Source organism: Asparagus officinalis, chromosome 10 (assembly GCF_001876935.1).
Source record: "Asparagus officinalis chromosome 10, Aspof.V1, whole genome shotgun sequence".
NCBI lineage: Eukaryota > Viridiplantae > Streptophyta > Magnoliopsida > Asparagales > Asparagaceae > Asparagus > Asparagus officinalis.
The window spans coordinates 796453-808772 of record NC_033803.1 but is presented as its reverse complement, the minus strand read 5'-3'; the positions used below and the strand labels follow the sequence as shown (position 1 = coordinate 808772).

The 12320-nt window shown below is 36.6% G+C and overlaps 1 protein-coding gene across 1 annotated transcript in view; it reads left to right on the top strand.

Moving 5' to 3' along the window:
- Positions 4461-12320, top strand: part of LOC109825386 (cyclin-dependent kinase F-4-like) — an 8211-nt gene continuing 351 nt past the window's right edge. Inside the window, exons 1-19 of the mRNA XM_020392240.1 lie at positions 4461-4643; positions 5264-5521; positions 5598-5673; positions 5770-6248; positions 6321-6399; positions 6492-6560; positions 6648-6737; positions 6825-6963; positions 7366-7468; positions 7558-7610; positions 7696-7762; positions 8119-8227; positions 8716-8781; positions 8958-9026; positions 9137-9203; positions 9309-9431; positions 9654-9685; positions 9762-9852; positions 12140-12316. Coding sequence (XP_020247829.1) covers positions 6241-6248; positions 6321-6399; positions 6492-6560; positions 6648-6737; positions 6825-6963; positions 7366-7468; positions 7558-7610; positions 7696-7762; positions 8119-8227; positions 8716-8781; positions 8958-9026; positions 9137-9203; positions 9309-9431; positions 9654-9685; positions 9762-9852; positions 12140-12316 — 1342 coding nt within the window. The 5' untranslated portion in view covers positions 4461-4643; positions 5264-5521; positions 5598-5673; positions 5770-6240. The remainder of the gene's footprint in view (positions 4644-5263; positions 5522-5597; positions 5674-5769; positions 6249-6320; positions 6400-6491; positions 6561-6647; positions 6738-6824; positions 6964-7365; positions 7469-7557; positions 7611-7695; positions 7763-8118; positions 8228-8715; positions 8782-8957; positions 9027-9136; positions 9204-9308; positions 9432-9653; positions 9686-9761; positions 9853-12139; positions 12317-12320) is intronic.

The window sequence follows — 12320 nt, the reverse complement described above, 5'->3', positions numbered from 1 at the left end:
CTAAAATGATCATTTTCCTATATTTATTTAGTTGGACCTGATTACGAGTTCGCGTGACAAATCACATGACGTCAACTTGGCATCTTTCGGCTGATGCGTGTGAGATAGTTGGGTTTGTTCATTTTAGTTGAAGAGGGGTTTCTTTCAAATGTAAGGGCCAAATTTTTAGTTGAAGAGGGGTTTCTTGCTATTCTACTTGATCTTCATATCGGTGATGAGTGTTCAAATTTCTGGAGCCATCATACTCTACTTACGACTTCTTTTTGGATATTACAACCACAAATTATGCTTAGTTTGATATTGGATAATTTAGTATAATTTAATATCTGTATTTCAATTAGGCTCCTAGACAAGGTGACAAGGTTATAGAAAGCGCTAAGCGGTCTAGGCGTCAAACCCGGTTCCTAGAGCCTAGTTGGGCACCCAGGCAGGTCTAGGCGTTTTCCTATTTTTTATTTTTAATTACAACCAATGTTATAGAAAACATTAGGCGCCGCTAGGCGCCAAGGCAGGGTTTTGGAGGATTTCTTTCATGATTAAGTGGTGGCGGAGGAGGTTCTGCTGATGGACGGAGGAGTTGGAGGATGTCTTTCATAATCGGCGGAGGAGGTTGGAGGAGTTTGTAGAAGGCCAGAGGACGTGGGGGCAAGAGCGGAGGAAACCACAACCAAGACCTACACAGTGCAGCCTGTCTAAACAGTTTATGCTCCGCTGTTTGCTCCGTAGACCTTAGGGAAGGTGGCCTAAGTACGGCCTAGGCCTAGGCGAGACCTAGGCGGGTTAGGTGGAAGCTTTTTAAAACCTTGCCCCTAAATTAGTTGAAGTTCTATTTTGAAACTTGATGCTCTTTACAAGCAACTTAAATGATTTCAGGACCTACACTGGAAGTATGAAGCTTTGGAAACCTCACATTTGATATGAGAAACCTTCCAAATTTCGCATTGATTGTGAGCATTTCTATGATATTGTACACACAAAAATCTTTAGGAGGGTTGCACTGCATTCTTCACTTGATTCTTTCACCAGTCGATATATCTATAAACCTTCTTGGCTGTCTTGAGTTCTCATCAACTTATAACTAAAACGACTATGTAAAGAAATGATATTTTCCGTTTGTTTACTGTGACATAACTTAATTAGCACCTATAAATTGTTTGAAGCTAGAGTTGGCTCTTTGATTCTTCTCCTGTAATGATTTGTCTTGTAACTGACTAGCTAGCTAGTATCGACTTCTTCATTCTTTTTTTCCCCTTCTTCCTTGTGCAGGTCAATACTTTGCATGCAGATGGAATATTCACACTTCAGAAGCTTCTTCGTTGATTATATTCATTCTGTGTGCTGAGGGCTCATATGCTAATCAGGGCATTGAAGAGATGCCCATTTTTGAGAAACATCAATGAGCCAACGAGCTTCTCCTTCGCTTCCTTCAGTTTTTATCATCATACCTGAAATTTTGCGCAACAATGGTGATTTCTCTGCATGCAACGTACATTTAAAAGCAGAACATCAACTTCTCCTCTCATCAGTGGTCAACGGTTGTTTCCTTCCTCATGGTCCCCATCTTTTGCAGTTGTCAAATTCATTATTTCATAATAATAATCCCTTTCGGATATTGTAATTAGTTATCTTTTCCATGCAGACTTTCCCACCGCCAACAACAAAGCCTTTATCCCAAATTTTGAGTGCAGTTAAATCTAGCTAACGTTCTGGATAAATTGTGATGTTTGCTTCAAACGAGAGGAATGCACTTCAAATTGTATGAGGGCAGTTATATTACGTAGCTTCTCGCAAAATACAAATCCTGTCAGACTCGTACATATAGGAACAAGAACGGCTTGCTTTGCAACATATACAAAACAGTAAAACTTCCCCGAACTAACCGTCTATTCACATGTGAGTGGTATAGATTATTGCTATCGTATACATGTGTTTTGATAAGATATGTACTCATTAGTTATGATTAGGTGAACTAAGTAAAGCTTGTGAGGGAGAAAAAGAAAAAGAGAAGGGTAAAAAAACCATGCTGACAACTAACAACGAGCCTAACCATTATGAATGTTTTGAGATGATTGAATACAATCTTGTATTATATATCTAAAATAATCGTGTATAATAGTTTCCCTCCTTAATATAACTTATGCGGCCCATGCCTTGGCATTTTTTATTTTGGGAATTATGTGCAATACAAGACGACAACAAAATAATTGTTCATATTTAACATGGCTTTACTATGTTCCAATTGGAATTGCATGATGATACGTGGGATGACGACAAAGGTGGCTACATTCACTAGAGTTAAATTTTGCAGTGTAGCCCCAGATGAATAATACAAGTGTTCTAATTTCTAATATGACAGGTGAATATCATAAGTGTTGTAATTTCTAAGGGGTACTGTTTGTTTCACCAAAAATTTTGGCATTTGTTATGGATTACAAGTTTTGGGATAAAAAAAATGATTTTTTTTTTTGTATTTTGCGATTCAATATATGATGTTTGTTTTAAGAAATTTTTTAGAATATTGAATCCAAAAAGTACAAAAAGTGTTCAACTTTTAGAATTTGCAAAATCCTCTCAATTGGAGAGGATTTTGACAAATCCCATAAATGAGTGTGCTTACCTCTCAATTAGAGAGGATTTGACAAATTCTAATTTTATCTTTTTTTGGGAGGTAACTTCACCAAGATAGCATATTCATCACATTACAAAATTTTGGCATTTGGTAATGCTATAATTTGAGCTTGAAACTAACAAAATATTACAAATTATAGTATCCCAAATCCCAAAATAGTAATGAAACAAACAACATTTTAGAAATTCCAACTCATAACAAAACACCTATGGATTTTAAATCTCATGGTGAAATCCATATCCTAAAATTATAGGATTTGAAACAAACACCCCCTAAGAGGAAAATGTAAATTGATCCTTGGCTTTTTGAGTCAAGACAAAAAGTCTCCACCACTAAGCCAGTAGGTGGTAATTATAAAAGGAAATTATATTTATTTTTTCCTTACTTTCAAAATAAAATTTTGCCATCTCAATTTTTTCCCTTTTTTTCGGTTGAAAATTTACAGTTGAGCTACCTTTCCTTGTCCATAAGCAATGCAGCATTCCATACCAAACCACATGCTTTTACCTACATAAAATATATATATATATATACATGCACCTAACTTACACGACACCCAAATTCTCACCGCGCAATTCACAATCCAAATTATTCATAGTGTAGCTTTGGGTGCAATTTGAGATAGCATTTTGCTTTATACCTAATTTCATCACTAGCAATAAATCAATGATAATTATTAACCTCTAAAAAAAAGGGAATATGCAGCCAGAGAAAACCTCTCCGCAAAGAAAAGATCTTTTTTGGGCCCCCTGTCAAAGTCTCCGGTCACCACCGGTCCAAGCGCAAAAAGATCAAGAACTTTTCATATTAATGCCTCACATTGGTACTATTTTCATCTCAGTCCCATCACATTTTTACAATTTTTACACTAGTTAGGTACCCCATTTCTTTCTCTTCATTTTATTTAGACCAATGCATTACAACCAACCCTAAGAAAAGATATGTGACAGTGGGATATATATATTTTTTTTTTATCATAAGACTATTTATGTTCTAAATGCATGATAAGCACGTGATATTTTAGACAGAGAGAGTACTAACGTTCAGTCATTGTGAATTTTTAGGTAGCAAATGCACAAAAAAATGATATTGAAGTTAAAAAAAGGTTAAGTTTTTAAATAGCAAAAAGGACAAATAGCCCTAATAACTATCATAGAACATTACTCCCAACGTGTTGGGACCTCAGACTCGCTGGTCCTAGAAACTATCGATGTCTATGTTATTCATGTCTCCAATGTTCATTTAATGGGTGTTGGGTCAGTTTTTGGGCCTCCCCATGCATGGTATTAGGATGGAGTTGGGGGTCCGTATAGGTGACTACTAGGTAAATTTTATAATTAACGTAACTAGAAGGGTTAAGTATTGGGGTTTTTCTATAGAGTGCCCATGTGCACTCTATAAGAGAGGAGAGAGATAGAGAGAAGTGAATTGCCCATGAGCCCTCCTGATTTGTACTAAATTCTATGGACAATTCACTTCTCTCTATCACTCTCCTCTCTTATAGAGTGCACATGGTCACTCTATAGAAAAACCCTAAGTAGAAATCCGACGCAAATTTACCGTTACGTAAATGTTAAGACTAGAAGGACTCTTCCATGAAAATGAGCGCGGAAATCCAAGCTCCAGCTCCGTACGACAACCGGCCATCGCCGTTTGCCCATAAACTATTGTTCCCCAAACGCACACCCCCAACCAAATAAGAACAGAACCCCCACGATCCGGGCACCACATGGCCTCGCGACCTCCATTTAACTTAACTTGTTCCGAGGGAACACCAGACCAATCCCAGTCACAAGTCCACCATAATTAATAGCTCTTGCATCTCAATCCCTCCGCTTCAATCTCCTCCCCTAATTATTTCTCCCCTTGCTGCCATTAATAATAGAAAATCGAAAAAAGAGAGGGAAAAATTAGAGAAAAACGAGGAAATTGTGTATAAATTACGCGGTTGAGCTTCGATCCTGGAGGTCGCCTTTGCCTTTGGAGGGAGGCGAGGGAGGTTATGCTTGAAGAGGTAATCTTTTATTTTCCATCTCTTTATTTATTATTATTTTTTTTGATTCCAGGGGAACGAAACCCTAGAAATCGCCGGCGATTTTGATAGAAATTGATCGGCGATTCTCTAGGGTTTCGGATCCGATTAGCGCAGGGATGATATCAAGGAGAGCTGACGGATCCTAGGGCTTCTCATGAATGGATCTAGGGTTTGTATTCTCTTTCGATTGAGCTGGCAATTGTGCCGTAGATCTGGTTGAAGGCCTTGAATGATGCTATAACTATTTGTTATTCTGGAATAATGGGATAATTTCTAGATTTTGGTTGGTTGGAATGTCTTTTGAATTTTCTTCTGCTTGCAAAAATTTTAAGCCCTTTCGTGTGCTTCTCTATGAATAAATATCTTGCGTTTGCAAAACATGGAGATTTTCCATCTTTCCTAATTAGATTAGATAGGTAGATGCCTCTCATAACTTTATGCTTATCTAAGTATAACACGGGTTAAGCTTTCACGAGCAGTAGGCCATCTTCTACAGCAAATTTTTGCAATGCACCATAAATACGAGTATGCGTGGCGGGCGCATCATTGCCTCGCCCTTTTTTTTGAATTAAATAACACTTTGTTTTTTTTCCTTCTAGGCACCGCCCTTGTTTGTTATCACCTGTTTCGTATTCTTTTTCAAGATATGGAACATGAGCGCGTGCTCTCAAGTTGCTACAAGTGCCGAGGTTTATCCTTCCAGGAAGTTCTTGATTGGAGGTTCATCATTCCTAGGGATTTTCTTCTCATCTCCTTTGTCAATTGTACCTAGTGCGTTGTTGGTGTTCCATGACCTCCAAGGGCAGCGTGATGCAACTTTCTTTTGAAGTCGTTGGAAATATAGTGCACTTCGACAAGTAACCTAACTTTATGTATTGTTCTGAAAAGCATGTTACACCTCTGAGGGTCCTCTGACTGTTCCCTTTTTGGCAGTGCATTACCATCACAGCCTCTACTTAGAGTGAATTTGAGGTCTATAAAGCGCAATATTGACGCTATAATTTGTGGGGTATGTTATATATTGTTGATGTGTTGAAGTATTTTTCGTTCCATGATAATTCAATATTATCTGATTCTTGATTTTGTTTGTTATTTATGTTCTCAGGGTTAAATTTGTAACCATTCATTTGGTTACTGTCCGTTAGCTGCAGAAACGTCTTCGTAAAATCTGAACATACTCCTCAATCTTGCTATTTTCACATTGATGGAATGTGTTTCCTTGCTTCTCAAACAAGGTTTATGAAGAAGACAGAGCACACTAAATTGTATTCGCTCCTGCTGAGTAGTCCTAGCGAAGACTAGCAAGAACGAGCTTTTGCTTCTAGACTATTTATTGTGAAACTGCATTATAGTTCTTTGAGCAGTATTTCACGTGTAATTGGAAATTGACTTTGGAAAGTTCAGCATATGTTCCAAGTCTAAATACCTGCAGGAAATCTCTTGATTAGTTTCTTTAATTCCTCTGGAGAATTTGTTTTCAAGTGAACACCTCCTGTGAGTTGCCGTATATACTTCGTGCGTATTCGTCAATTTCCTCTAATAAAGACCTTGAAGGGTTCTCTCTTTGCCTGAAAATATGGATCGGTGAGTATTCAAGTCTCAGATGGATACATATTCCTTTTTCATTTACTCAATAGGAATCTGGACATGCTGCAGGTATAAAATGATAAAGGAAATTGGTGACGGCACCTTTGGAAGTGTCTGGCGTGCTATAAACAAACAGAGTGGCGAAATTGTATGTACTGTAAATATATCTCTGTGTTGAATTTTTGGTTCGATAACTGAGAAGTGTTTTCCAAAATATCTTAATCATATCTTTCTTGTTAGGTTGCAATTAAGAAAATGAAAAGAAAATATTATTCATGGGAAGAATGTATGAATCTTCGGGAAGTGAAGGTAATTAATGGCATTTGTAGTTTGTGTACAAAAATTGCCCTATCTATGTCTTTTTTTGTTCTCATATAAGCATTTTGTGTTGCCCAGTCCTTGCGAAGGATGAATCATCCCAACATTGTGAAACTGAAGGAGGTTATAAGGGAAAATGATATATTGTACTTCATATTTGAGTACATGGTATTCTTTTCAATGTTCCGTCATTCTTTTACTGCAATTGAAAGATTATGAGATTCCCTTGACATTTGTCTTTAATGTTATTACCAGGAATGCAACCTTTACCAGCTTATAAAAGATAGGAGCAAGCCTTTTGGAGAGGCTGAGGTTCGAAATTGGTGTTATCAAATATTTCAAGCTCTTGCTTATATGCACCAACGTGGCTACTTCCACCGGGACCTTAAGCCTGGTAGTAATGTAGTTGCAATACTGATATTTCTGTTTGATATTGTATTGTATCTTCCTTTAACTTTGTTCCACTAAACATGTAAGAAATTATCTTTCTTCTTCTCTTAGGATGTATGTGTCAATTTTTTTTCAAGTGAGCTATCAATTTAGGATATAATAGGTATGAGTCAGTCATCTTTATTTGTGTCGAGTTGATTTTATGTCAAACTATTGGCAACCATCTTCTGTAGCTTTATAGGTCTAGTTAGATAGGTTTATTAAAATTTTTAATATATAAAGTTTAAATGATTATGGTGAAAAATCCTTCAATTGCTTCATGCATTTAACTTAGAATAAGCTGCTATATTTTGCTTAGTGTCTTCATATCCATATGCTTTCAATAATTTTTTCCATTACTTTGCAGAAAACCTTTTGGTAACAAAAGACATCATAAAGGTTGCAGATTTTGGCCTTGCTCGGGAAGTTTGTTCAAAGCCACCATATACGGAATATGTCTCCACTCGCTGGCAAGTGCCAACCGCTGTTGTTTCTCTCTACTTATTTTCTTTCTGTATTATTGTTATGACAGTCAATATACTATATGTGGATGACACAGGTATCGTGCCCCAGAAGTTTTGCTCCAATCATCTTCATACGGTGCTGCGGTTGGTGAGTGGTTAATGAATATGAATTGTGGCGTGAAGTTAATGTTGAATGTGGCATTGATAGTTATTGCGCTTCTTACTTTCTTTAGATATGTGGGCGATGGGTGCTATAATGGCTGAGCTTTTTACTCTTCGGCCTCTTTTTCCTGGATCAAGGTATACATTTGAAGCGGAAAGTGTAATTTCTCATGCCTTCTTAATTAATTTTTAGATGTTTAGAATATCTTCCCCTCTACCTCTTTATCTTGGTTTGGTTCTCTCAGCCATACAATATTCCTTTTTTGATCTCTTGCAACTAAAACAGCAGTGCATGTTTTCTGATCGCCTGATGGTTATTTTCATTGTTAATCTAAAATGTTATGCTCATGAGCTAATCAAGCCAATAATATCCTCTGCCCATACAAGCTGATAATATCTTCTAATCATAAATTTGTTAAATGTTATTCAACTTTCCTTGTATGTGGTGGGCAGATCCCGAATTAGTTCTCTTATGTCGATCTTCCATTTTGCAGTGAAGTTGATGAGATATTCAAAATCTGCAGTGTCATTGGTAGTCCAAACCAGAATTCTTGGTCAGAAGGACTTAAGTTGGCAGAGGTCATGAATTACCAATTTCCTCAGGTTGTATAATGTTCTCTCTTCTATTACTTTTTGTTTTCTGGTGCAATCTCTTTATTGCTCTATTTGTTATCTGTGATTGCTTAACCTAAAATTATACTTATCTCTTGTATTTTTGGAGCAATCATGTGTTTCCCTTATCTCATGTGGTTAAATTTTCTTTACAGAGTATAGATCTTAATGAAAGGAGAATTACTTATAGTGGTTTCTTTATTGACATAAATCTTAAACTTACAACTTCAAGAATACTAGGATTCCTACTGCTGAATTTATGTATTTTAGCTTTCTGCATGTTACTTATCTACATATTATACATTAAACATCCAGATGTTGAGAGATGTTCATGCCCAGAATTTTGGTCCAGAATTTTGGTTTTCTTCTGTAATATGTTTATTTTTGTCATTGATATTCTTTTTTTTGTTAACAAATACTTATTCAAGTTCAATTTCACAACATATTGATTATTGCTTCTGATGTACCTTTCATTGTAGTTTTCAAATGTACATTTGACGACACTAATACCATCAGTTAGCGAGGAAGCAATTAATCTTATCTCGGTAAGGCCTGTCTATCAGGATGATGCATTTGATTTAGCTAGTAAAAGACAGTTTTTTTAATAATGATTGAATATTGAGACGATTATATGGCACGTTCAGGAAGTGAGTGTGGCAATCGCTCTTTTTCAAAGTGAATATTCAATATTGTTTAATTTCTAACATGCCTCCTTGTGCAGTTACTCTGCTCCTGGGATCCCATCAAAAGGCCCACTGCAGCAGATGTCCTTCAGCATTCTTTCTTCCAGGTGATGACACTGAAGTTTTGCTGGCATTTTTAGCTTTCGAGGAAATTGACATTTATACACACTTATCTTTGGTTAGTACTTAAAAGTTGCTACTTCCTTGCTTATGACAGCCCTGCTTGTACATCCCACCATCTCTTCGTGTGAAAGCAATGGGACCCCCAAAAACACCTCCGTCTGGTTGGTTTTCAAAATTTTCCTCCATCCTGAGGATCACTTTTTTCTTCTGTTGGATATTTGCATGTTGCCTTCTCTGATATCTAGTATAAATGTTACATCTTATAGTTGGGAATAGAAGTTCCATGGAGCAGAAGAGTGCTGCTAGAAGATACTCTACTGGTGCTCTATCAAATACAAAACCAGCAAGCAACCTGCTCACATCAAAGCTAAATGCTTCTGCTAAGACAGGTATTTTATTTCCCTGGTTTTATATTGATTCTTCAGGGGGATCTGGAATCCAATATTGAGCTTAGGCTAGAAAAAAGTAGAGGGTATATCGTATGTATGAATACTGTTGGTTGTGGTAAATAATCACTTTTTCTGATATATTAGAGCATTACTGAGTACACTTTTTTGTGTTTGATTTTAACTTTTTATTTGCCTTACTGAGTACATTTCTTTCCATTGCAGCTACACAGCGGAAGCTGGAGATGGATCATCAGGTTGGTAAACCAGACGCGTGATCTTAATTTAATCACATGATTTCAAAATTTTCATTCTGATCTTTCTCTTCTACAGGAATCTGAGAAAAGTGCAAGACCGGTGAGGAACAGTTTGAGACAACCTCGACAACTGTCTCAATATCAACCACTGGCCAGGCAGAAACCAGGTACGTAACTAGTTATTTTCTTGATAGTTTTTATCTACGTTGCATGGGTACTTCCATTTGTAGCCATATCTATGTCGTGCGTGCACCTAACACTGAAACTTCAGTTGACACTCCTTGGATATTTGCATGCACTTATTCAAATGTTTACTTAATCGTATAAGACATATTTTAATATAAAACACTCGAGATATACTTCTTGGACGTATATCCTACACTTGACATGCAATTTTTGAAACTCGTTGGACATAAGTTAGGTTTGTTTCAACCCATAGGCAGTTGAAAACTTTGGTTATAAAGGTCTTTCGGATCAAGTTAAAATAACGAGTAATTTTCTAATTTATAGACTTATATTTTAAACTAAACATATAAATGTTATAGGAATTTTATTTCATAGCACGTGAAATGAAAAAATAATATTGATCTAATGTTAATTATTAGGGGGTTTTAAGATATGGGTCGCCCAAAACTCATTCATTTATTTTGATACAAGTCCCCTAAATCTTCATATTTTGAAATAAGTGCCCAAAACTCTTAAATTACTTTAATTCAATCCTCATGGTTTATTTCTGTCAGGTTAAGCCAAATGAAACTTGACGGCAGTTAGTTTTTTTACAAATATACCCTCATCTTCAACCTAGCCTCTTCCATCAAGAATCACATTCAAACTTTAATAACTCACTAATCCATGCAATGCAAAATAGTCATGTAAAGCTAACTATACAATTCTTATCTTTTCAAAGAAGCGAACTATTGAGTTGTTAGCACCTATGATCTTACAAAAAAGCGAACCCCTAAGAACCCATTAATTCCAACTCGTGAATAATATTTCAAGATTCATAATGTAAACTATTTGTCTGAAAACATCTCTAATGTTTGGTAAAAAACGAGTTGTAGTAGTTTTATTGTTCCTAGCCATCTTCTGCATCATCTTGGAACCCATCGTCCCACCTTTCAGCAATTTCTTCTCACCTTCTCCCTCCAATCACTCTTCCTCTTTAGCATTGTAGCATAGGAACCCATCTTCCCATCGTCTTTAAGATGAGCTGCTCTTGAGTTATCAACATTTTTGCTTGCAGTATTTGTCCCCTTCACTTAATTTGATGATTGTCTCACACTCTACAACAAGTGACCTATCGTAATCTTAAATTGGGGTTGGGTTTGGGGAGAGCTGTTTAAAGCAAGGGTTTGAGGTCAAGATCAGGAGGAGCCAGAAGGTGATGACACTCGCGAACCACGGGAAAGGGTGAGGTGGTTTTCTTGGGTTAACTCAAGTTTCACATCCAACACCTATTTGATTAAGTCTCTCTACACATATTGTTTAATGGTTTAACTTAACTGAAGTAACAATCTCCAATAAGTTTTAAGTCAACCCCAGTTAAAATCTAACAAAATAAACTGACATGGACTTATTTGAAACAACTTAAATGTTATGGGGGACTTATTTCAAAATATGAAGTTTCTGGTGACTTTTATTAAAATAGATGAGTTTTGAGGGACCAATATCTCAAAAACCCTAATTTATTATATATACATGTACGTGTACTTGTGTACCCTTACCCTATTTTTTTTTTACAAATTTGGTGTGTCCCATACCCTCACATGTACCTTAAACCTTGTAACTTTGGTATTTATTCTATTTTCCTTCCATGGAGAAAGGTCTCTCGCCAGACTGGTATGTTTAACACTATCAAGATTTTCCTTTACACAAGTGAATGAATGTCTCATCATTAATGTTTTAGGAGCCTATAGTTTTATTTGACTAATTGGTTGGTTGCACATAATGATAGAGGGAAGAAAAATGCTTTTTATTTGATTAGATCCTTTCCGCTACCAATTATATAAAGAGTTGGAGGTATAATATAGCATTAACCAGAATCGTTTATTATTTAGTGGACTAGTGTGCCTCGTTCCAAATTTTAGCACTTATTATACCCATCGCGCATTGCACATCCTTGCTTTCGCTCAAGATGAATCACAATTGACAACTAGGCAATAGATGGTCATGATTGAAGTAGCGGTCTCTCGACTACTTTGTAGTGAAGCGAATGTCACTCTCATGTTGGGTTGCAGATGGAAAATACACCATGAATCACTGAATGATGAAATGCCCGAAGTTCGTCTTATTTTGCTCATCCTCCTCCCCTCATATTGTTCCTTTGATCTTATGGGATGGGTCTCGAATTAATACTGATGAATGGGTTTGGAACTTATAACATGACATTCACCTAGTCTTTTAACGGGTGTTAAAAAAGTCTGCACTCATTTTGTTGTCTTTCATGTGGTTTAGCAGCAACTCTGAGCAGTACTACACGAAAGGTTTCTTCAGACGGGGTTGAGAAGGCAGCAGCAACACGAAAGGCGGAAAGCTCGAACAAGATCACTGAGGTCACTGCTAAATTAACAAGGATGAGTCTGAGTTCTGGTCTTCAACAGAAGAGGCAGCAACAACAGCAGCAGCAGCTTAGCAA